Source organism: Podarcis tiliguerta, assembly GCF_965153285.1.
Source record: "Podarcis tiliguerta genome assembly, chromosome: 6".
Taxonomy (NCBI): Eukaryota; Metazoa; Chordata; class Lepidosauria; order Squamata; family Lacertidae; genus Podarcis; species Podarcis tiliguerta.
Window position 1 is genome coordinate 43,541,409 of NC_139539.1, and position 23,554 is coordinate 43,564,962.

At 42.9% G+C, this 23,554-nt stretch overlaps 1 protein-coding gene and 1 long non-coding RNA gene across 7 annotated transcripts in view; both read right to left on the reverse strand.

Annotated features, from left to right (window-relative positions):
• Positions 1-2,323, reverse strand: part of SCUBE3 (signal peptide, CUB domain and EGF like domain containing 3) — a 107,944-nt gene extending 105,621 nt beyond the window's left edge. For 4 of the 6 annotated variants that reach the window (XM_083445665.1, XM_083445663.1, XM_083445668.1 and 1 more), the window contains exon 1: positions 1,563-2,095. In XM_083445665.1, coding sequence (XP_083301791.1) covers positions 1,563-1,734 — 172 coding nt within the window. In that variant the 5' untranslated portion in view covers positions 1,735-2,095. Of the gene's footprint in view, positions 1-1,562 lie in introns of all 6 variants that reach the window. The other 2 variants (XM_083445666.1, XM_083445664.1) reach the window with 2 other exon arrangements.
• Positions 2,324-4,863: 2,540 nt separating this feature from the next.
• Positions 4,864-23,554, reverse strand: part of LOC310679989 — a 28,057-nt gene continuing 9,366 nt past the window's right edge. The window contains exon 3 of the long non-coding RNA XR_014512592.1: positions 4,864-4,965. This is a non-coding gene — a long non-coding RNA (uncharacterized lncRNA). The remainder of the gene's footprint in view (positions 4,966-23,554) is intronic.

The following is a 23,554-nucleotide window of genomic DNA, read 5'->3' on the forward strand; positions in this document are numbered from 1 at the left end:
AGCTACTGTTCTGGGTATTTTGAAATAGAATGACCTCAATACATCAGGAATAATTTTTTAAAAAACAAAATAAGAAAGAAAAATGGTCAGGATCCCCAGCCAACGCATTGATTTTTATTGTTATTATTTGTTTTTTATATTACTTAATGTATTAAGTATATCTCTAAGCAGTGTACAGAAAACAGAAACAATAGCAACTTAAAGTATCGCAAAAATACACGCTATGTATAAGAAGTTTAAGTTATTGATATTGGTTTAGATAGGTTAGTAACTTTGTACTAATGTAAGTCAGCATTGTTTCACTGAAATGTCATTTCAGATCTCTTCTACTGGAAACTGAGGCAGTGGCTGTTTTTAACCTGCTCATTTTTAACCAACCAAGAATCTAGCCCAGCTCCACATCATGCTCTCCTCCCCTTCTTCCCCTGAAGGTATCCGTCAAGTCTCTACAGGATGGAATTTTGCTTTGCTATTTTAGCATAAATCTGGCCAGGGCTTCAATGGAATTTGAAACCAAAAGGCCTTAATAAATAAATATTGTGATAAGGGTATGAAAGCAATGTATGAACCAAAGATAATCAGAGAGGAGAGGAAAGCCTGAGCATTCCTTTTTAAGCTAAAAGCATACAGCTTTACATGAAGCCAGGTCCTCTCTTTATTGTTTTTATTTTGTCCTCTATAAAGAACACACTCTTCTACTTTTCCAGTCTGACTTCCTTTATCATCTATTATGTGTTTGCTTTCATTGTTAAAAAATATATACTTCTAAAGATATGTCACAGTAACCTTGAGAGTGCTTCCCCCTCAAAAAAACAAAAACAAAAAAACTTTTTAGGAGAAAGGGAAGAGGTACAAGCCACATGGCTAATATGTTGTCATATCACCTAATACTTATATGGTGGAGTCCTTTAAAACATCTCCAGATCATTCCCCTACTTCCATCACATGCTGCTCCATCCATTTCATCTGGAGGTGATATGCTACTATTACAGCAAAAGGAAAACTGTAAGAGATAGGCTATATAATTGTCCATGTGTGCATCTGCTTTTTTCCATGAAGAGAGACTACAAAGTAATCAGGCAACTTGCAGGTAGACACATGCAAAATATGTCTCTTTGCTCCAAATATCTGTGTCTAGCTCTCAAGCTATATATGCGCAGCATACAATAACTCATCGGATTCAACAAAGATAATCACGCACGTGCATGTCTCATCAATATTTCACAGGTAATTATTTCTAAAACCATTATTGATCCCATAACAGATAAGAGGAACCAGGGAAGGGGTTACAGATAACGATCTCCTCCTTTCTAGCTCATGGGAGGAGTGAAACTTTTTACAATATCCACCCCCACAACCAAACAGCAATTTTAACAGAATCTCCCACAAAACACAGCTACTAAAAAAAGTTTAAAGGGTGGCAGTAAAAGGTCTGCATCAAATTAGGTATTTTGCTGATGCTTGCCAATCTCACTGGCTGACTAAAGGGTTAAAAATCGGGGGGACGATGCATGCATACACAGTTGGGGTAATAGGAAGGGGGGGGGAGAGATTCTTCTTACCTTGACTGGCTTTAGCCATGGTGTTGCCACAGTACAGGAGAAAGGAAAGCGTGTACAATCCAACAATCTCCAGGGCCCCCATTACAATTGGCTTGTATATGCAGAAAGGTCGGGCCAGGAAAAGAGGGGGGGGGGTCTTCTCTGATGCTTTCAAACAACGCACTGAGCGCATGCAAACTTTAAGCCAAGAAAGAGAGAGAGAGAGAGAGAGAGAGGTCTACTCTTTCCTGGTGGTGTACACTGGAGAAAGCGCTTTAGGAGAAAAGGATGGCCAAATCTGCTCAGGATTCCGTTGGGTTTCCCTGATGCTACTTTAAGTAGGAAGGCAGACCCGCCGCGGTATCTTTTTTAAGTGGACTTGATCGTCCTTCTCCCTTCAGCTGCTTCCTTTTGGAAGAAGGAATCCCAGCCAGCTCCAGTTTGGTTAAAGAGGGAGAGAGATTTAAAAAAGCCACAGAGTGCCTTGCTCTCTAGTGCTGGGGACCTGTGAAAGGTCCATCCAAGCAACGCCCTTTCCCCCCACCCCTTTCTCTCTCTCTCTCTCTCCCTCTCCCTTTCTTTCTATTTGCCTTCGCCTGCTGCTGCTCCTGCCTCACTCCCTCCCACCCGCCCGGGCTGCGCTCAGCTCTGCCTGCAGGAATTTACAGTCTGCCACTGGGGGAGTCGGGCCAGTAGCCATGGAGACCGCTTCCCTGGGAGCAAGGAGGTCAGGCGAGAGACCATGTGCAATCAATGGATCAATGCAAACTCCCGTGCGAGCTCCAGACCCAACAAGCTCCCTTCGCAGGCTCTTCCCCCTACTTTGCCCGGCTCGGGAGGAAAGAGGGGAGGGGCATGAGAAAGGGGGATTGTGCTCAGAAAAGAGAATTAAGAAGGGAAGGAGAGGAGGGGGCGAGAAACCAGCTTGCAGATGCCATGACCTGCAACACTTTAGTCCCGTCCCCCCCTTCTCTCTCTCTCTTTTTACTTTTTTGGTGTGCCTAGGCTGAAGGCAAGAGACGTGCTCTCGGATCAATGCAAACTCCAGATCAAAGAGCCTTGGGCTCTCTCGCTCTCTCCCCCCCATACGGCTAAGCGGAGGGGGAAGGGTGGGATTGCGAGGAGGCAGAAATAATTTTTTAAAACCAAAACAAAACAGAAACGCTCGACAGAGTCTTTGCCACGTTCTACTAAACTCCTCCAGGAATACCCCCCCCGGGGGGGGGCGATTTCCCTCCTGAAGGAAGGTCACCATCCCATTCCTCGTGCGTCTTTCTGGACCGGCCTTTTGCAATCCCTCATTAGTCAAACGATCTGTTACTATTGTTTTTAAAGAACGATCATTGCTGTCTTGGAGCCCAAGAGTTACATACAGAAAAGTCCGCGAGCAACCGGTGGTCTATTTCCCACAAAGAAATGTTCTAGCAGAGTTGGGCAGACTTCAGGCTTGTGGGATCTACCTGAACTATGAGATCCACCAAGTGAAGCCAGGTGAAAAATGGTGTGTGCGGTGGTGATGGGGGACAGGACATGCTTTTAGGAGCAAGAAACATTGTTTGCCTTTGAGTAGATGTTCAGCCCAGGAATTTGTCTGCAGTATCAGGACTGAACTCACAGGCCTGTCCAGATCTGCTTTTTCTGTGGGCTTCTTCAGACCTGCTCATTGAGCATTCATCCTGATTTGCTTGCACAAAGCTTATGTGGGGGTTAGGCTATATCCAGTCTTTATTGAGCATTCTAATTTCTATGTAGGGTGGCTATAGGACAATGAGCTTCCGTTTGCTTGCACTGGGTTATACATCTCCCCATTAATCATTTGTTCATCCATCTTTCAGTGGATTTCTCCATCACTTTCTGAACCACAAAAGTGTGTGTGTGTTAATGGATATGTTCCATCAGAGCAACAGGGCACTTTAATTGTGCAAACCTACATTTCCACTATGCAACTGAATCCCCCCCCCCCCAAATACAACCCAGAAGCAAGCTGTGTGTGTGGCTGGTATACAAGGGTCTGCACACATGTATGGTTTCGTGCCATGTTTTTCCTAGCTGGAACACACCAGTGGGCAGTCATGGATGAAATGTGTCCTTGCTGCGCGTTTCTCACTCCGCTCACCGCTTTGCTTAACATTCAACTTGGTGAACTCAAAAGCTTGCTCGCTATTTTGTGACAAAAAACATAAGAAGAATCTGCTGGATCAGGCCAATGGTCCATTTGGTGCAGCATCTTGTTCTCACAGTGGTAACCAGATGCCTCTGGGAAACTCACAAACAGGACACAAGAGCATTCGCTTCTCCTCTGGGTTCCAGGATCTAGTATTCAGATGTTGTCTCTGACCATGGAAGGTAGAGCATAGCCATAGCAGCTAGTAACTGATGCTAACCTTGTCCTCCATGAATTTGCCCAAGCCTCTTTTAAAGCTACCCAAGTTAGTGGCCACCACTGCCTCCTGTGGGAGCATGTGCCACAGTTTAACTGTGTGAAGAAGTACCGTATTTTTCGCTCTATAAGACGCACCAGACCATAAGACGCACCTAGTTTTTGGAGGAGGAAAACAAGAAAAAAAATATTGTGAATCCCAGAAGCCAGAACAGCAAGAGGGATCTGGCTTCTGGGATAGCCTCTTGCTGTTCTGGCTTCTGGGATAGCCATTTGAAGCCTCTTCAGGGCAGAGGGATGAAGGCTCCCCCTGCCCTTAAGAGGCTTCACACGGCTAAGCCAGAAGCTGCGCAGTGGGAGGAAGGCTCCCCCAAGAGCCACGCTCCCTTTAAAGAACGTGCGGAGGGCTTCTTCCTCCTCGGGGAAAAGCGCCCAAGAGCCGCACACACGCTCCACACGGCTCTTTAAAGGGAGCGTTGAGCAGAGCCTCCCGCCTGAATTCGCTCCATAAGATGCATACACATTTCCCCTTACTTTTTAGGAGGGGAAAAGTGCGTCTTATAGAGCAAAAAATACAGTACTTTCTTTTACCTGTCTTGAATCTTCCAACACACAGCTTCACTGGCGTACTAACGTTATGAGAGAGGGAGAAAAAGTTTTTACCATCTGCTTTCTCTATGCCATGCATCATTTTATAAACTCCGATCACGTCTCCTCTCACTCACCTTTTCTCTAAACTAAAAACTCCCCAATGCTGCAACCTTTTACTCACAGGGAAGTTGCCCTCCATTCCTTTGATCATTTTCCTGAATCTTTTCCAACTCTGCAGTATCTTTTTTGAGGTGAGTCGACATTTCAGTTGGTCACGATTAAAGAGATTTGGAAAGTTTCAAAATAAAAGTGGCAGTTTTAACTATAAGACATGTACGTTAATGTAACTTACCTCCTCCTCTATCTGGCTTATTGGGTGGATTTCTCTCTGCAAAAGCCTATCTGGCGTGCAGAGTCCTGGCAAGCAGTGCCCAAGAGATGACATCATGGTCCCTGTCATGAAATATGTAGTAGTTATTGCTAAAGTGGCCTTTGAACTTCTGTCCTACTATTAATTTGTAAGTTTCAAGCTTGCTCACGCAAGGCAGAAAGTGGGAACGAGTTCTTTAAAAAATATTTGCCAATGTGAAGTTTTGCACTTGAAAAACAAATGGAAAAAAAGATGATGCATCTAAATCGGAGGTGTCAAATGTAAAGCCCAAGAACCACATCATGTCAATGCAGGTCCCCAATGCAGCCCTCAGCACCCTATCACAATTCATGCAAATGATCCTAACCCCTACTTTGAACTATTTCTGTGACAACTACCAGCAATTACGGCAATACTCATGTTAAGAAGAGAGAATTAGTAAAGGGTGAGGCCAGAAATGTCACACACAAGACCACATAGAACAGAGTTTTCTAAACTGTGTGTCATGACACATTAGTGTCGGCTGCAGTGTGTAGGTGTGTCACACAAACACTCCCGGTGCTCCTCCCGGGGCTGGAAAGGGGCTAGTTTAACCTCCAGTTTGCTAGTAAAATTGAATTACTGTGTCGTGAAATAATGCAAAGCTGAATTACTGTGTCGCAAAATACTGCATGTCTAAAAAGTGTGTCACCAACATGAAAAGTTTGGAAAGCTCTGACACAGAATACTTAACAACAGAATGATTCTGGATGTTGTGAGAAGCTCTTTCATCAGCTGCCTTCGGAGCTGAATATGAAAAGATGGGCTAAAATTTGTTAAAACAAACAGAGATTGCGTTACCTGGGGACTGAGTTTGCAGGCTTTGCAATGTGATTTCCCACATTTCAAGATATCATGTCCATTACCAGCTTCTGTCCCTTATTTTAGAGGGCAGGGGTTACATGGGACAACAATAAGAATTATAATGGCCCGTTTTTGGAGTTCCTGCTTCACAGCTGTCAGAATAGATCTCATCCTGCTGGATCAAATAGGATCAGCTGTGTAATCAGATAGTGCAAAGATGAGCTGAAGGAACACATGTAACAAAGCGGCTGGAGGAAAATCAATAATATAGATTTTGTTGCCATTCAGTCAACAACACATAAGAACCTAGACCTCAGCAAGTTGAAGATCATGTGCTGATTGCCTTAACACTAGAAAAGTGTTTAGCTCTAGGCCAACTTCAGCTCTTTACAATCAATAGCAAAGCAATAAGAATCAATAGCAGTAGGACCCAGCAGTATCCCAGGGGACTATACCTATCAAGTTGATGATAGGTATAGAAAGACAAAGGTAGGATGGAGAGAGAGAGAGAGAGCTTGCAAGAAGAACAGAGTGGGCAAAGCAGTATTTGCAAGTAAAAGGGGATTTCTCTGGGTACATAAAATATATTGTATTTTTTATTGTTTTATCTCATTTGAAACCATGAAATACAAATGCTCATCCATCCCAGCAAGAAATGTGCAGCATGTTCTTACACAAGACTTCCTCCAAATAATCCTGGAAACTGTGGCTTACCCCTTACAGAGCTACAATTCACAGCACCCTTAACAAACCACCTTTCCCAGTATTCTTTGAGAGACGTCATGTGCTTTAAGTGCATGGTGTGCACATAGCTATTGGTAAATCTCTGGTCCAGGTAGATGGCTCCCTATAATCCAATGGAGCTTTGTCTGTTACCAGCAGTTCTACTTTAAGGGTGGAATTCAATGTTGCACTATGATGAATGTCCCATCTGTGCAAGGATTTCAACTTGCAGGATGGACAATCCCTCTTCTCCTCCCTTCTGTACACTGTTTTGGAGGTTCTCCTAACCCACTCAAGCCAATTTTGGAGGAGCATAGAGGGAGGAGGGAGGAAACCCTACTGCACAAGTGGGCACAGGGCTTCTGCTGATGGGGCTAATTAGGTGAATCCTGCCCTAATTGTGGAACTCAGCCCAAGAGGTCCATCTGTGATTTCCTAGCGGTGAGATCATTCCTCTTTGCTTATAAACATATTAATGAATCCAAACCACTCTGCCATGAAGACATCTTCATATTGATCGTTTCTTCACTGGCTGGTAAGTTTTTCTGCCGATGCCAGGATATTTATCTTTTGAGATCTTCTGTGCAAAGAAGAGTCAAGTGGTGTTATCTTCTGCCTTTCAACTTTTTGGATCACATCAACCACAGATGCTGCCTAGTGCCAGCATCAGTGCATGCAGAGACTTGCATCAGGACAAGGGGTTCATGTGCAAAAAGCTCCTGAATGAAAGTCAAGCTAACCTATGAAATTGAAATCTTTATACTCTGTCGACAACATGGGACCTTTCTAGATGATAAGTGGGGAAAGCAGAATTTTTAATGGAATACTCACAATATCTTCATTCATAGTACAATAGTATGTCCTCACACAATTGGTGGAGTTAGTCATGTTGTGGGAAAAGGATAACCATGTTGGGCAGGGTGCGGGGTCAGGCATTACCTGTTTACCACATTTTTTTGGAAGGGGAGCCTAAAATCACAGGAGGCATTTATTCCACTGCTGCAGAGGGGGACTGCTTAGAACCAAAAGAAAACAACAACGAAAAGGATAGAAAAGTTATAGGGGATAATAGCAGGAGATGGAATAGGCTTATGAGAATTCTTTCCTCCTTTAAAGAAAAAAAAAATGATATTCATGGAGCCACATTCCATACAGCACTGACTCCAAACAGACACAAGGAGGGAAGACAAGATGCAGAAGTCTCTGGGATAGTAGGGAGCGGGTTTCTCCCATTCCTACTTGGAGATGGCAGCAATTGAACCCGGAAACCTCTGCATACAAAGCAGATGCTCTACCACAAAATGCCAACTCTGAGTACCTCTGAATACCAGGTGCTGGGAGGGACATAGTGGGAAAGGCAGGGTTTGGTCTTCATGGCTTATGGGTTTCCTGGAGGCATCTAGATGACAGCTGTGAGAAACAGGTTGCTAGATTGGTCCTTGGACTGATCCAGGGTATAGTCTTAAGACAAAGCTACATTCCTGCTGAAGCTAAGCTGGTCTGGTCAGTTTCTGAATGGGGAGAACTATACATGGCTTTGGGCTCTATGAGATAGAAGCATCCTTGGGCCCTATGACAGAAGGAAGGCAGGATATAATTGTAAGAAAACTAATACTGAGAAAAGAAGCCTTGTTAGAAGGGCTCCATGTTGACACCAAAGTATGATGGTATCTGAGCCATACATCTGCTTGACTCAAGTTTAGGTGCTGTCGTGCATGGGCTGTTAGTCCTGCTGGCTCCAAGTCTCCGCATGCATTCATGCCAGCATTAGGAAGCATCTGCTGTCAACGTGATCCCACAAGGTCAAAGGTAGGGACGTACAACACCGCTGACTTCCGCAACCTGATAGTGCAAAAGGTTTTTGTTTCCTGGAAAACGCTTTGCTTGCCGCTGCTACTTTGCCCCTCCCCCGCACCAATTCTTCCTGCAAAAATTTCCCGGCAACAACGGACTGCGGTTAAGTGCCGGGGGGAAATAAAGTGACATTTATCACAACAGATGGGCTGCTGAGAGAATGATGTTTGGATTCCCGCAACAACTAAGTAACAACTGCATCAGCCCATGATCCCTGACATTTCAGCACACTTTCCGACTCTGACCTTTTCCCCAGCAGCTACAAAATGGTTGTTGTCTCCACTCCCGTTGGTTCTTCTCTGTGGCTATTGACAGATATAGAATGGAAATCTCACAGTACGAGCAAGATGCTTCAGAGATTAGAGCTGTTGATGGAAGTTCATGTAAACATCCTAAAAACAATAAAGGAAATAGTTTTGATTTTCCACATTATTCATAAATAATCTATGAATGTGGGGGGGGGGAGATAGGGTGCATCTGTGTTACGCATAGGCTTGCATATGTTAAGGATGTGTCCATGCTAAATGATGTGTGTGTGACTGCATGTCTTTGTGTGGCACCACACTCTGGGAATTTGGTTTCATGGTAACGTGGCCCTCGGCCCACAAAAGATTATTATCTCATTGCCAAAACTCCACCAGTTATTCTGACTAAATTGATTACCGTGTGTGTGTGTGTGTGTGTGTGTAAAAGGGAGTGGGTGGCACTGTGGTCTAAACCACTGAGCCTCTTGGGCTTGCCAATCAGAAAGTTGGCGGTTCGAATCCACGTGACGGGGTGAGCTCCCATTGCACTGTCCCAGCTCCTACCAACCTAGCAGTTTGAAAGCACACTAGTGCAAGTAGATAAATAGGTACCGCTGCGACGGGAAGGTAAACGGCATTTCCATGCGCTCTGGTTTCCGTCACGGTGTTCCATTGTGCCAGAAGCAGTTTAGTCATGCTGGCCACACGACCCAGAAAGCTGTCTGTGGACAAACACTGACTCCTTCGGCTTAAAAGCAAGATGGGCATCACACCCATCATTGACTGGACTTAACTGTTCAAGGGTCCTTTACCTTTACCTTACCTATAGGAGCAATATAGCTCTACTGGGGGACAAACAACAGGAGAGGGTTGTTCCCTACATAGCCAACTTGTGGGTCTTCCAGAGGCATCCAGATGACCACTACTGAAAACAAAGTACTAGTCCCAAGCTGTAACCCTGTACCCATTTACCTGGAAGTAAGCCCTCTTGATCTCACTGGGATTTACTATTGAGTAGACATGTCTAGAATTGCATTGTACATGGAACTTTGATCCAGTACAGCAGGATTCTTCTTACATCCTTACACTTGTTGTTTTATTTTATTTTATTTGTTTAATTAATTTATGCCCATCAGTAAATAGCTCCAGAACAAACACACACACACACACACACACACACACACACACACACACTTAGATAGATAGATAGATAGATAGATAGACAGATGATAGAAAGATAGATCTTGCTGCTCCCTCTCCCTACCCACCACTCAGCTCATTTTAGCTGGAGACACTCAGAAGAGGGTCTCCAAAGATAATGGAATAAATGGTTCTTCAGGCATCTAGATCCCAAGCCATGCAGCGCTTTAAAAGTAAGCATCAGCACTCTGAAAATGACTCCGTGTCTGAGTGAGAGACAGTGCAGCTCTTTAAGCACAGGTGAGATATGTTGCCAATGACCAGTCCCAGTTGGTACCGTAGCAGCAGTTTGCAATAACTGCAGTTTCCAGCCTTCATGAGCAGCCCTTTGTACAATGCATCACAGTAATCTAACCAGAGGTTTACTACAGCAGGGATAGGCTAGGTTTTCTCTGTTCAGAAGGGGCTGCAATTTGCACACCTATGTCAGTGAGTGGCAATCTCCAGTGGCATGGCTGGCTCTACGAGCTTCTCTATTAATCATCACCTGGCCTGTTACTGTTTCCAAGGTCCTCTAAACTAGCATTTTCTCAGCCTCATTTGAATCAGATTTAAGAGAGATGTCATCTGCATGCTGATAACACCCAACTCTAAAACTTCTGAGTTGTCAGATGTTAAAAATATCTTCTTAAATGATTCAGTCTCCTTTGGCAATAATGACTAAAAGCAAGAGGTGTAAAAAGTCAGAGACTTCTTTGCATATTTTCTGCCTCATCTTTTATCATTTGCAGCACTTTTTCATATGAAAGTAGATGTTAACAAGCATATCCTTCGTCATTGCAATTATGATGCATCATTCATCATTGTAACAACCCATTTTACAAACGGGAAGCAGATGCCTAGAGAAGATGAAATTACAAGACCAGCAAGGGTGCCAATGACTGAGTGGAAAGTTTAAATTCATGTCTCTCCAAGCCCATATTCAAGGATGCAAGGAATCTTCATGCTGCTGGTGGTGGTGGTGTTACAAGTCTCAGTGACAACATTGTCTTACAACAACTTTGCCCTTGTGGGTTTATACCCCTGTTCCTGCTCTTTGAGCTGCCTCCTTTTAAAGAGAATCATTGTGGTTACTGGAGTGCCTCTTGCTGGGTGCTATTAAACACATCCCGGGAATACATACAGTATTTGGTTAGCTTGCTCCTTGCTAGAGTGTTTGCCCCTGATACGAAACAGACTTCATTCCCCTTTGCATATGTAACCAGCAGCGTGGGAGCCACTTCTGTGTGGTGTAAACTTGTTGTGAAACAGGCCATGTGCAAATAACATGATCACAGGGGTGGGCTCTGAGTCCCCCCCCCCCATTCAATCAATGTTCTTCCAAGAGGGAGAGGGCCCATTGGATGGGACAAACTCATGCAGTCATCCCTCCCTACGTAGTTAACATTATTCACCAGCGATGTCGGATGGTTTTGTGTGCAAGTGGTTCCCACACTTGAAGGTGCACATTTGAAGGCGGTTTTTGTGGTAAGAGGTTCAAATGATAGATGTAAAAATGCCTCCTTTATGGACTTTTTAGAGGAGCAAAGTAACTCTGGGCGAAGTGCTGATACAAAACTCAGCTGGTTTATTCTCTCAATATTAAACGTCACCCCACAGCTGGGTCTCAGTATGAGAATCATGTTGGCTCAACAAGAGAAGCCCCTGGGGCCATGACAACACCACTGAAAGATCCAAATAGGAAGCCATTCATTGTGTAAATATTAAATTTTCTGACAAGTTGTTGCCCCAACATTTTTGGATAAAACATACTCATTTTTCTTTTACATGGATATAACTTTGCTTTAACCAATGATGGGTGGTTGGCTGATTTTGCTGCTGCCTGCTTTAGTTCAGAGCAGTATATGGCTCCCTCCATACACCGCAACTAGAGGAAAACTAAACAGTATTTTTTTTTAAAAAAAGCACATTTCTTCTAAATCTGGAAACAGACTTCAAGGCACAAGGGACAAGACCTTTAACTATGTTGATTTATATGCTGAAGTTATAAATTACACATTTACACACTAGTGTAAACACTCATAAAGCAGGCTTATATCCACAGTATTACATGCAATCAAATGCCAAAACACTAAACAGCTACAAACACAGGGTATTAGCATTGCACTCCACAATCAAATTCAGAATCAATAGATGCACTGAGAGAGCCAGCTGCCACTCCATAGGGAAGTCAATAGGATTAAAATATTGATTCTAAATAGGCTGAGCAGTCTGAGCCTCATCTGATGTTAATTGTCTTTAATGTGTGATGAAAGCAATGAAACTTTGCTGAATCACACCAGCAGCTGATCTTGGCTCTTTGCATTTGGGACACACAGCTCCAAAGGAATAATCGGGCGGATGAGTTACATACACCTGCACTCCCCCCCCCCCCCGCCGAGAGAAAAGTCTTGCCATTTATTGCAACTATTTAGAAGGAGGAGTCAAAGCTCAGCATATCCTTTTGCAAGCAGAAGATCCTAGGTCCAATGCCTGGTGAAAATGATTTTAGGTATTGTAATCACAGTTAACTGACCGTTTCCTGTGCCTTTAAAGTCTTGAATGAGATACAGAAAGGCATGAAAGAAGCCTTATTCTCAGGATGTAGATTAATTTCTTATTTAGGTGTAGTGATAGGAACAGCTTACAGTGATAGGGACAACTTCAAGTGGCAATCTCAAACTCAGGTTAGGAAATACTTTTGCCTGACCCCGATCATAGTTGACAGTACTGAGGGTTTAGTACTGGTCTGCGAGCATTAGTTTCAGAATTCACTGTAAACAACATCTCAGTATCCATTGATGGTCACATCCTTTCCCTTTAATGCTGTCTAGAGTATTTCCATGCCAAAATTCATACAGGAAAAATGATTCGGAACATCAGTAAAAATGATCTGGTAAGTGGAATACCTCCCATACAAGGAGAAATGGAAGAATAATGGGATTCTTAGCTTTGGAAGAAAATGCTACACCATCTGACAAAAATCTGTGAGATCAGTAATTATGTGAATGTAGCCCATGAACAAGGGACCCTTATTGAAAAGGTGTGTGTTTTTATACAGTGCAGTTTATATATGTAGAACAAATTGCCATGGGGATTTGCTAAGGATTTTTAAAAGGGTAAGACAAATTTATGGACAGGTCCATCAAAAGCTATTAGTGAAGAAAGATGTTTATGGTGTCCCCAAGCCTCAGAATAAAAGTTGGATCACTCTGCATTTTATCTAGCACCTCAATGCTGGCCACCAATTAAGGCCAAATTCTGATCTAACCTGACAATTCTTGTCTGCTTTTGCCATTTTACAATAAGTCTTTACACATAACTAGAAACAGGACATGCTTTTAAAGAGTTGTCTTCTTCCTTCTTTGGCGATTACTTGTAGCCGAGTAAGATTGTTTTCCATAAACACGGTTTTAACAATGAGTCCATAAGTGACTGTGGAAGCCAATTCTGGATCCACATGTCCTTCCACAGTGGGGACATTGGTTTCCGGGTGGGAGTTTATCACAGTGTGGATTTGCCAAGCATGCCTTCCTCTTAGCACGTTTCTCCCTTGCATCCTGAGTTCGAGTGTCTTCAAAGCCCATGACACCTTTGGTAAAGGCTGTTCTCCAACTGGAGCGCTTGCAGGCCAGTGTTTCCCTGTTGTCAGTGTTTATACTACATTTTTTTAGATTTGCCTTGAGGTAGTCTTTAAACCTCTTTTGTTGACCACCAGCATTACACTTTCCATTTTTAAGTTCAGAATAGAGTAGTTGCTTTGGAATACGATTATCAGGCATCCGCACAACATAACCAGTCCAAGGAAGTTGATGTTGAAGAATCATTACTTCAACACTGGTGATCTTTGCTTCTTCTAGTACACTGATATTAGTTTGCCTGTCTTCCCAAGTATATGTAAAAAAAATTGGAGACACTGTTGATGGAATCTTTTGAGGAGTTGGAGATGGCGTTTATAAGTGGTCCATGTTTTACAAGCTTATAGTAAGGTTGGTAGTACAGCAGCTTTGTAAAGAAGTATTTTGGTTTCCCTGCGAATGTCCCAGTCCTCAAACACTCTGAACTTCAATCGGGAGAAAGCCGCACTCGCAGAGCTCAGATGATGCTGGATTTCGGCATCAATGTTGGCCCTTGTACATGCAACAGGAAACACTGAGCAATCATGAGCTCCCTAGTTCAAGTCCCATTTCTTTTGGAGGGGCTTCATTTTAGAGGAAAAATTCACAGGAGGGATATAGTCGAGGAAAAGCTCAATCCTACCATGTTTAAGTCCCACTGGAATTAATGGGGCTTACACCCAGATAAGGCGGTATAAGATAGCAGTCTTTGCCCTTAGAATCAGTTATTACAGGAAATAATGTGCACGTCAAAGAAAAAAAAGTGAAGAAAGGAGAAAATTGTCCTAGTTTTACAGCTGGATTAAGGAATGGAGAAACTTGTCCAAGGCTGCAGTCCTAGGTACAATTACTTGGAAATAAGACCAAGAGAAATCAATTAAATCTATTTCAGACTACATGTGCTTAGGGGCTCAGAGACTATGAACAAAAACCAGATCTGACTTCCTCTACCACAGAACTTTATCCCACAGCTGTGCAAGTTCAAAGCATTTTCAGTGACAAGATGAGATCCAATTTTTTTAAATTTTAAAATAACTTTATTGAATAATACAATCAAATTTCCAGATATATCTGCAAAGTACACAAATTCCTATGCCCCACAAATAATCCAGAGATGCATTTTAAATAAAAGCATACATTCTACCCATGTAAAAACGCCCTGATTCCTTATTCCAAATAGGATTCCTTGCAAGAAAAGGGAAAAGTTGACAGCTATGCCCCCCCACCTAGCCTTTGATTCCTACTTCAACCGTTGGGTAAGGTTAACTTGATCCTCACTCCACTCTGTTCCTGATGTAGCTCTTCACTCCTCCTTGGTCCCTAGTGGATAGGGACACACACACCATTTTGTGGCTTGCTTCATGTGCCCAAATGTATTGGGCTGGCCCTGATGGAGATGATGCAATTAAAACAATGTAATTCTGCTGAATTCAAAAGGTCCAGCAGTTCAGAAAGCAACAACTCAGGCTAGATGAGTGTAAGACTGAAATGAAGGCATTCACCTAAGCACATGAATAGAGAAATGAGACCACATTCACTCCTTGGAGAGAGCTGCTTTTAACCACACTTTTGGAGAGGAAGGAAAGCTGGTCCAGTAGTATGCAAGTGGAGGATGGCTTTCATAGGCCAAACACATGCAAATTAAATGGATTCATATGACCAACAGCCGCCAGCACAACAGGTACTAAACCCAGGACTTCCTCCAAGAACTTATTGTAGACAACTGTCAGGTCGCAACAGCAGTCTCTTGAAGAGATTTCCCTCATTCCCTCTTCTTCAGCTTCTGCACTTGCAAATGTACTATTCATGGGAAAGGAAATAATGGCATGTAAAGTGAAAGGCTAGGGACGCGGGTGGCGCTGTGGGTAAAAGCCTCAGCGCCTAGGGCTTGCCGATCGAAAGGTCGGCGGTTCGAATCCCCGCGGCGGGGTGCGCTCCCGTTGCTCGGTCCCAGCGCCTGCCAACCTAGCAGTTCGAAAGCACCCTCGGGGGCAAGTAGATAAATAGGGACCGCTTACAGGCGGGAAGGTAAACAGCGTTTCCGTGTGCTGCGCTGGCTCGCCAGATGCAGCTTTGTCACGCTGGCCACGTGACCCGGAAGTGTCTCCGGACAGCGCTGGCCCTCGGCCTCTTAAGTGAGATGGGTGCACAACCCTAGAGTCTGTCAAGACTGGCCCGTACGGGCAGGGGTACCTTTACCTTTACTTTAAAGTGAAAGGCTGCATCTACTGAAACACTTGAATCCTGTGCTCTAGCTCTGATGCAGAAATGTTTGAAGCATGCTTGAGCACATGCATGCAAGACTTTTGGTAAACCCAAGCAGGTCCCTTACACTGAATCAGATTACTGATTGCTAACGCAGAGGACTTTCCCTAATGTGCTTCCTAAAATTCTTTTAACTCAGGTTTGGAGAACATGTGGGTGTCAAAATTACAGCCCCCATCACCCCTGAACACTGGCTAGAGAGCCACAGGTTCTCCATCCCTGTTTTATTGGGAGAATTTGGGATCTTCTGGTTGCTCAGTCACAGCTGTGATCTTTCCTTTAGCCTAAACCAGCAAGCTGTGTCTCCTGAGGCTGTTCCTAAATTTGGCCCTGAACATGTTGCCAAACTACCATTCCCATCACCCCTGGCCAATGGCCATTCTTGCAGGGGCTGATGGGAGTTGTAGTTCAGCAACAACTGGCAGGACAAAGTTTCCGTGCGCTGCTGTGGTTCGCCAGAAGCGGCTTAGTCATGCTGGCCACATGACCCGGAAGCTGTACGCCGGCTCCCTCGGCCAGTAAAGCAAGATGAGCGCCGCAACCCCAGAGTCTTTCACGACTGGATTTAACCGTCAGGGGTCCCTTTTACCATTTACTGTACCTCAAGTGTGGCTTCTGAGATGTTGTTGGGCTGCAACACCCATGAGCCCCAGCCAGAATGACCAATGGTTACAGATAGTGGGCACTTAGCTCCAGCAACATTGAGCAGGCCACAGGTTCTCTGCTATAACAAGGCTCACTGCAGCATAAGTTCATGTTTTTCCCTGCCTCACATAAAGTGAAACTGAAGGCTGACCACATATCTGGGAGCCTGCAAACTACTTCCAAGTTTGCTTTTTGGTCTGTCTGGAAGATAATCCCTTTCAAAGGCGGTTCATGAATCAATAGCTCTTAACAACTTGCAGTCAGAAATTATAAACAGTGACCAAAAGCAGCTAACAGAATGCTTGTTTGCTGACATAGGAACTAGAACAGTTATTAGGTGTTGAGTGCAGGACGCTGACTCCAAGTGTCCTAGAAAACATGAGTGGGGCCCATGGGATTGGTTTATCAATATGAGATTTTTAAAAGAAAGGCTATTTGCTTTATACTTTCTAAAACTTTAGGGTCTCTTTTCAGTCATAACATCTTGTTTTTCTTCTCAAGCAGGAAGGTTAGAAATGTGAGATTTGCTCAAGGGTGTGTTTAAGGCTGGGGCCATTAAAAAAGAAAAAAAGAAAGCTGAGATCTTGTGAGACTGTCTCTAAGAAATAGCTAAAAGTCCTCAAGATAAAATCATAGGATTTAGTAACCCTATAATTTCACGTACCAAAAATTACATTTAATCAGCTAAAACAGACAATATGCAAAAAAGCAAATGGCATAACTTGACTACCTCTAATTTTCGTTTCCCTCTTTTGCTCTAATAATATATATTTTCTAGTTATGCTCAGCAATGTTTTCAAATATGTTTATGACCTTAATCTGACCTGAGAAATATCTGATTAAGTTTTTGCATCATAAACTTGAATGCAATATTTAGGCTGACTCATAATAATTTTATTCTATGCATTATCTTATATAGAAGTGTATTTGTGGGGAAATACCTGCTTATTTTTTAAAAGATGAGCTCAGTCCATTAGCCTTTTTAGCATAGGCTTAGCTAGAAATCCTTATACTTTGCATCTTGCCATGTTACAGAATTTGTCACCCTTAACCTCAAAAGAAGAACATCACATTGAACATTTCCTTGGGGAAAACCCATTGAAATCAGTGAGGCTAAACAGAGATAGGATGCAACTGTAACTAAGGGTGCTAATTTCACATTTTGTCATGGTTAGGCTCCATAAACCAGGATAATAAGTGAATGGGTGAACTTTCAAAGTTGAGATTAGAGATTGTATCCTGGGTGAATCTCTGCAGTATGTATTGTGGCAGCTGTCATACAATCTAGTATTAAGGGCAGTGTGGTGTATATGTGCAATGGCATGCAAGCACAAAGCTCAGAATGCAGTATTGGGTTCAGAATTCAGCTATCCAAGTATATCAGTTTTAATGAGGTGAGGAAAGCAAGTTTCTAGTCCACATGGTTGCAAAGATTTGATTTTGATAGCATCTAATATGTTTATGCCATTTTTCCAACAACCAAGTTGAGCTCAAAGCAACTCACAACAATATCATAGATCAACAAATAAAAACATTTCCTTTTCGTATTGTTGTTGGCATCTATCTGTCTCAAGAGACAATGGAGTGCACCTCCAGGAGTGAAATCAAACTGCTGTGTTACCAGCACCGAAGTGACCTCCCCGGGGTGCTAGAGAGGTCCTAGGCTGCCCACATGACAAGACCCCACTCTTGGCCTCACCAATGTGGTCCAAAGGAAAGCAGAGCAATAAGTTTGACACCAACTTCGCTGGATGAATCAAAACAATGTAAAATAGCAAAATCACCAAAAAAACAAAACAGGCTTAGAAGTATTTGGGCAAGAACTGAATAGGGTGACATCTCCAAAAGAAGAAGAAGAAAAGCAACTCCCCCCCCCAAAAAAAAAAAATGACAAAAAGGATGTCAGTTTGCATATGCTAATTTATATGTATGGATGCAAACAGCTGTATAGATACAAGTAAAGAAACCATTATTATAATTTAAACAGAAATGGAGAAATACTGCATGTCTGCTCAGTCTGCTGTCCAGGTACTAACAGCTGATGGGTAGCTTCAACCCCGCTCCCTGCATTATAAAGCCAGGCATAGTTATCCCTTTTCTGGCCATTCCCCACAATAATTTAAGACAGTGTAGGAAAAGGTAACACAGGAAGTGGCCCTCAGACATTCTGGAAGACGTGATCAGCATGATTCCATTCAGGATTGACTCCAAATCCCAAAGAGGAGTATTAATTCCTGAGTTTTCTCACCCTGTAGAAAACCTGTGATTTTATTTGCACACGTTGTGTAATATGTCAAGACATTTTCCCTTTGCGTTTTCCTTCCCCACCTCTATTCTGCTTAACAAGACATCTGTTTATTTCCAGAAGCTCTGGCCAGGACTAAAGCCAACTGCGCAAATATTTTGTCACTTTCACAAATGCCACTGCTAGATTCAACATTCAGAATGGAGCTATTAGAGGTTGGGTGTTTTGTTTTTTTTTAAATTTCCAAACATGGTTTCTTCAAAATGATGTATGTACAGCCCTTAGAAAAAAAATAGTTACAATAAAATCCTTTCAACTGCACTTACCTAGGCACTGAGACAGCACTTTAAAGGGGAAAATGTTACCTAGGGGCATTGACCTGACCCAATGTATTTATTACTAAGCTCTTCTAAGAGAATTCCCGGGAAACATTGCTGAAGTGTGGACAAGCAAAGGTCTATATTGGTCTACCCTGACCACCCTAAACAAGTCTGCTGCCTCAGAAGCAGTGAAGGAAGCTGCTCCATCACCAGTGTGATGCAGCCTGGTCAGCTTTTGTACATGGTAAAAGGCAGGAGGCGCCATTTTGTCCTTCACCTCAGGTAACAAAATGTGTTGGGCTAGCCCTGGAGCTGTACGTCCCACATGCCCTGCATCCCATAAGCTAGCCTGGACACTGTTCCGTTGTCATTGCTGAAACAATATTCAGTTGCCAGTCCACAGAGTACGAGAGGTGCCCTCTTGCCCTTCATCTTGAGTTGGACCTAAAAGCTTCCTCCCAGGTAAATATGCCTTAAAATAATGGGAGCATTAACATATTTTGAGACTCTAAACATCTACATTCATTCCCAGCTCTTTCTTCTCCTGCCAATGCTCAGTGCAAGTACACAGAAACAGTCATCCAAACTTGCAGATACATGCACACATTTTCTCCTTGTCCTGCTAATCCCAGCTCTGATTTATGCCACATAATAGGAAAAAAACACAGTATTCTCTTGTTCTTATAACTACCATTTATCTTATTCATAATCAAGGCCGATGCCTGCCATTCCTCTGTCATGTAATAGCAGAACAATCACAATTTGCTGAACTCAAGGTTTGTGTGGGTGTGGGCGTAAAAGGAGCAAATGTAGTAAGAATAATGAATTCCCCAGAATTTAGTGCTGTCAAATAATTTCACTATGGCAAGAGGAACAACCTGGCTGAAGCCTATGTATAAGATCCAGACAGCAGACATATAGCACACTACTTGGATAGAAGACTCTGGTACAGCAGCTTTGATTTAGGTCTCTTGCCCTATGTGACCAGTCACAAAGTAGGACAGGGCTCCTGTTCCTTGAATAGTTGATAGGATACTCATGTGACCTACTTTACAGAGGGCAGTCTCTTTTTTAAAGGTGTTCACTGTTGGAATAAGTTTCTGGTGCTATTTTGCATTCAAGGTAAAGAACCATAGGAAGGGAGAGCAGGAACCTTGAAGTTTTCCATCAACAACAGACTGAGCAGTAGACCGTGTAGGTGAATAGGTCACAAGCAGTCCTCCCCACTATGGTGAGATGTACTGCATTACTATTTAAGCGATAGCAATCCTTTCTAAATTTGCATACGTAAATCAGCATATGCATATATTTTAAGCAAATGTCAGTCCTGTTTTGTCCTCTTCTTTTGATGATAAATTTCTTTGCTTTTTGGTGATACATAACAGACCACCCTAACAGCTGCACAGGAGAGGGAATTACAGCTTGTTGTGTCATAGTGCAGCAGGACCGAAAAATTTCCTCTTCTACACAGTGATATAGGAATCCTGCTCTCTAATCCCCTGGTCTTCAAGGTCAGAACACACTATTGGGTCACAGGGTAAAGCAGCACAACCCACCAAACAAATGTAGGGTGAAAAAATGAAGGTATCCACATGCAAGGTCTGAAAAGCATACAGGCTACTGCTTTAGTCTACTGCATTTGTTCACCCTGGCGTCTCTTGACTTCTTGAAGTATAAGAGACACATAGAAAATAATTCCCTATACAGGTATATGAAGCTTCCATGTGGTTCCATAGTGGGAAAGAGAGCCACCTTCAGCTCAAAAGAAGCATTTGATGTTGACCCCCAATAACATTCCTAGTCTGGAGAGTTGGTGATGGGAAAGCTGTTTGGGTTGCAATCTGCCTGCTCCACATCTACTAAAGAAGTAATCCCTAGAACTCTTTTTTTTTAAAAATATGGCTGGCAACTCTAATCTAGAAAGCGATGCCATGATTATTTTCTTTGTGATCATTAGTTTATGGAGATTTGGAACTTGCAGGGAAGCAGAATGTCAAGAAGGCCATGCTGGGATTTTCCAAATGGCTGTGTCTAGATGTTTCTAACTGGAGGGTTCCTAGGGCAAAAGTAATGGTTTTGTTTTGTATTACTACACCCACCTAAAATGAATGTTACCATGCACATTGCACACGGTGCTTATTGTTATCAGGAAGGCAAGTGGAAAAGTCAAGAGACCACAGCCTATCAAATCCATTTATCATCTGATATTTGTATTGAAATTTATGGGGAAATGGTGTGCCCCTGGCTGCAAACACAACTTAACAGCATCTGATTTTGCAGTAGGGTACAATTTCTACATGCTCACTCCAGAGGAATTGTGTTATATTTGCTACAATTGGGTGCAGGGGATTTGTTACAGCATGCAATAAAACCCATCATTCCATGTTCTTAAAGGATTTGCCCTAATGCCTGCTAATCAATATTACATTAGGCTGGAAGCAATTTGGAAATAAGATTGAAAGGAACATACTACAGTGGTACCTCGGGTTATAGACGCTTCAGGTTACAGATGCTTCAAGTTACAGACTCTGCTAACCCAGAAATAGTACCTCAGGTTAAGAACTTTGCTTCAGGATGAGAAGAGAAATTGTGCTCTGGCGGCGCGGCAGCAGCGGGAGGCCCCATTAGCTAAAGTGGTGCTACAGGTTAAGAACAGTTTCAGGTTAAGAACGGACCTCCGGAATGAATTAAGTTCTTAACCCGAGGTACCACTGTATCATCATACAGAATTATACATGTGTCAATAATGCAAACCACCCTGAGACCTGCGTGCATAGGGCAGTTTATAAATGCAACAACAACAACAACAATTTCAAAATCAGGGTGCAAGGATCAGAAGAGTTGTATAAAACTTCCACATTCAAACTTTTAAAGACCAGTCTCATAATGTTGGGTGTCTAAATCACAGAATCCAAATGTATGTTTCATTATGATGATGTTATATGCCCCTTTATCTGGGGCTTAGCCAAAAAAAAGTCTGGCATATGTAACAAGGACACCCAAATATACTCAGATTAATTAGAGTTTGGATTTTAGAGTTTGGATTTTATATCCCGCTTTATCACTACCCTAAGGAGTCTCAAAGCGACTAACAATCTCCTTTCCCTTCCTCCCCTATATAAATGGAATACGCTCTTGAGAACTGAGGATTGACTTAGATGTCAATGGTCTTCACAAAACATCACCACTACTGAATTAGACAAATAACAGGGTGTGGTGGGTATTCTTTTTCTTCTTTGGCAATTACTCAAAGCCGAGTAAGATTGTCTTCCATGAACACGGTTTTAACAATGAGTCCGCAAGTGACTGTGGAGGCCAATTCTGGATCCACATGTCCTTCCACAGTGGGGACATTGGTTTCCGGGTGGGAGTTGATCACGGTGTGGATTTGCCAAGCGAGCCTTCCTCTTAGCATGTTCCTCCCTTGCGTCCTGAGTTCGAGTGTCTTCAAAGCCCATGACACCTTTGGTAAAGGCTGTTCTCCAACTGGAGCGCTCGCAGGTCAGTGTTTCCCAGTTGTCGGTGTTTATACTCCATTTTTATAGATTTGCCTTGAGACAGTCTTTAAACCTCTTTTGTTGACCATCAGCATTACGCTTTCCATTTTTAAGTTCGGAAGAGAGTAGTTGCTTTGGAAGACGATCATCAGGCATCCGCACAACATGACCAGTCCAACGAAGTTGATGTTGAAGAATAATTGCTTCAACACTGGTGATCTTTGCTTCATCCAGTACGCTGATATTAGTTCGCCTGTCTTCCCAAGTGATGTGTAAGATTTTTCGGAGACACCGTTGATGGAATCTTTCGAGAAGTTGGAGATGGCGTCTGTAAGTGGTCCATGTTTCACAATCATACAGTAAGGTTGGTAGTACATGTGGTGGATATAGGTGATATCTCACTAAGTCATACTGAGAATATATGCACTGAAATAAGTGGATTTAAGTAAATTGATATCAGTGGGTCTACTATGAATATGACCAACACTGAATATCACTCCTTGTTTTATTTCATTTATTGCATTTATATCCCACCTTTTCCTTCAAGGAGCCCAAAGTGGTATACATGATCCCCACCCCCACCTACATTTAATCTGCACAATAAACCTGTGAGGTAGTTAGGCAGAGAGGCTGGCCCAAGGCCCAAATTTAGCTTCATGGCCTAGTGGAGATTTGAACCCTGGTCTCCCAGGTCCTAGTCTGACTCTCTAACCACTACATGCATGGCTTAGTCATGAAGCTTATTAGTTAACCCTGAGACAATTACTATTTCTCAGTCTAACCTACCTCACGGGATTGTTTGAGGACAAAAGGGGGAGGGAAATTCTACTGAGGAAGGGCAGAATACAAACATAATAAAAAAGAATTAAGTGGTAGACAAGCTCTCTTCAGACTCGGTGCAAAAGGAGAGAGTTTTGTTTTCCCATTGGTGTTTAATTCATCACCAGACAAGTAGGGGCATAGGTGGGAAAGCCCGGCTACAAAGCAGTAAACAAACTAATGTAAAGTATAGCCTCATACTGAAAGCTGCAGAGCACTTAAGATGAAATATCTGTGTCAACTGTATGAACCAGATGAAGGGGAAAAAATGAAATTAACTTCATCAGAAAGACCGACTGAGCTCATTAAAGCAGTATATAAACTTGCTTGCTCACAGCTCTCCTGGGACGTCAACCTTTATTACACCTTCAAGTCATTGGAGACTACAGAGGAACTCGATTTCCTTTTGAGCACCTGCAG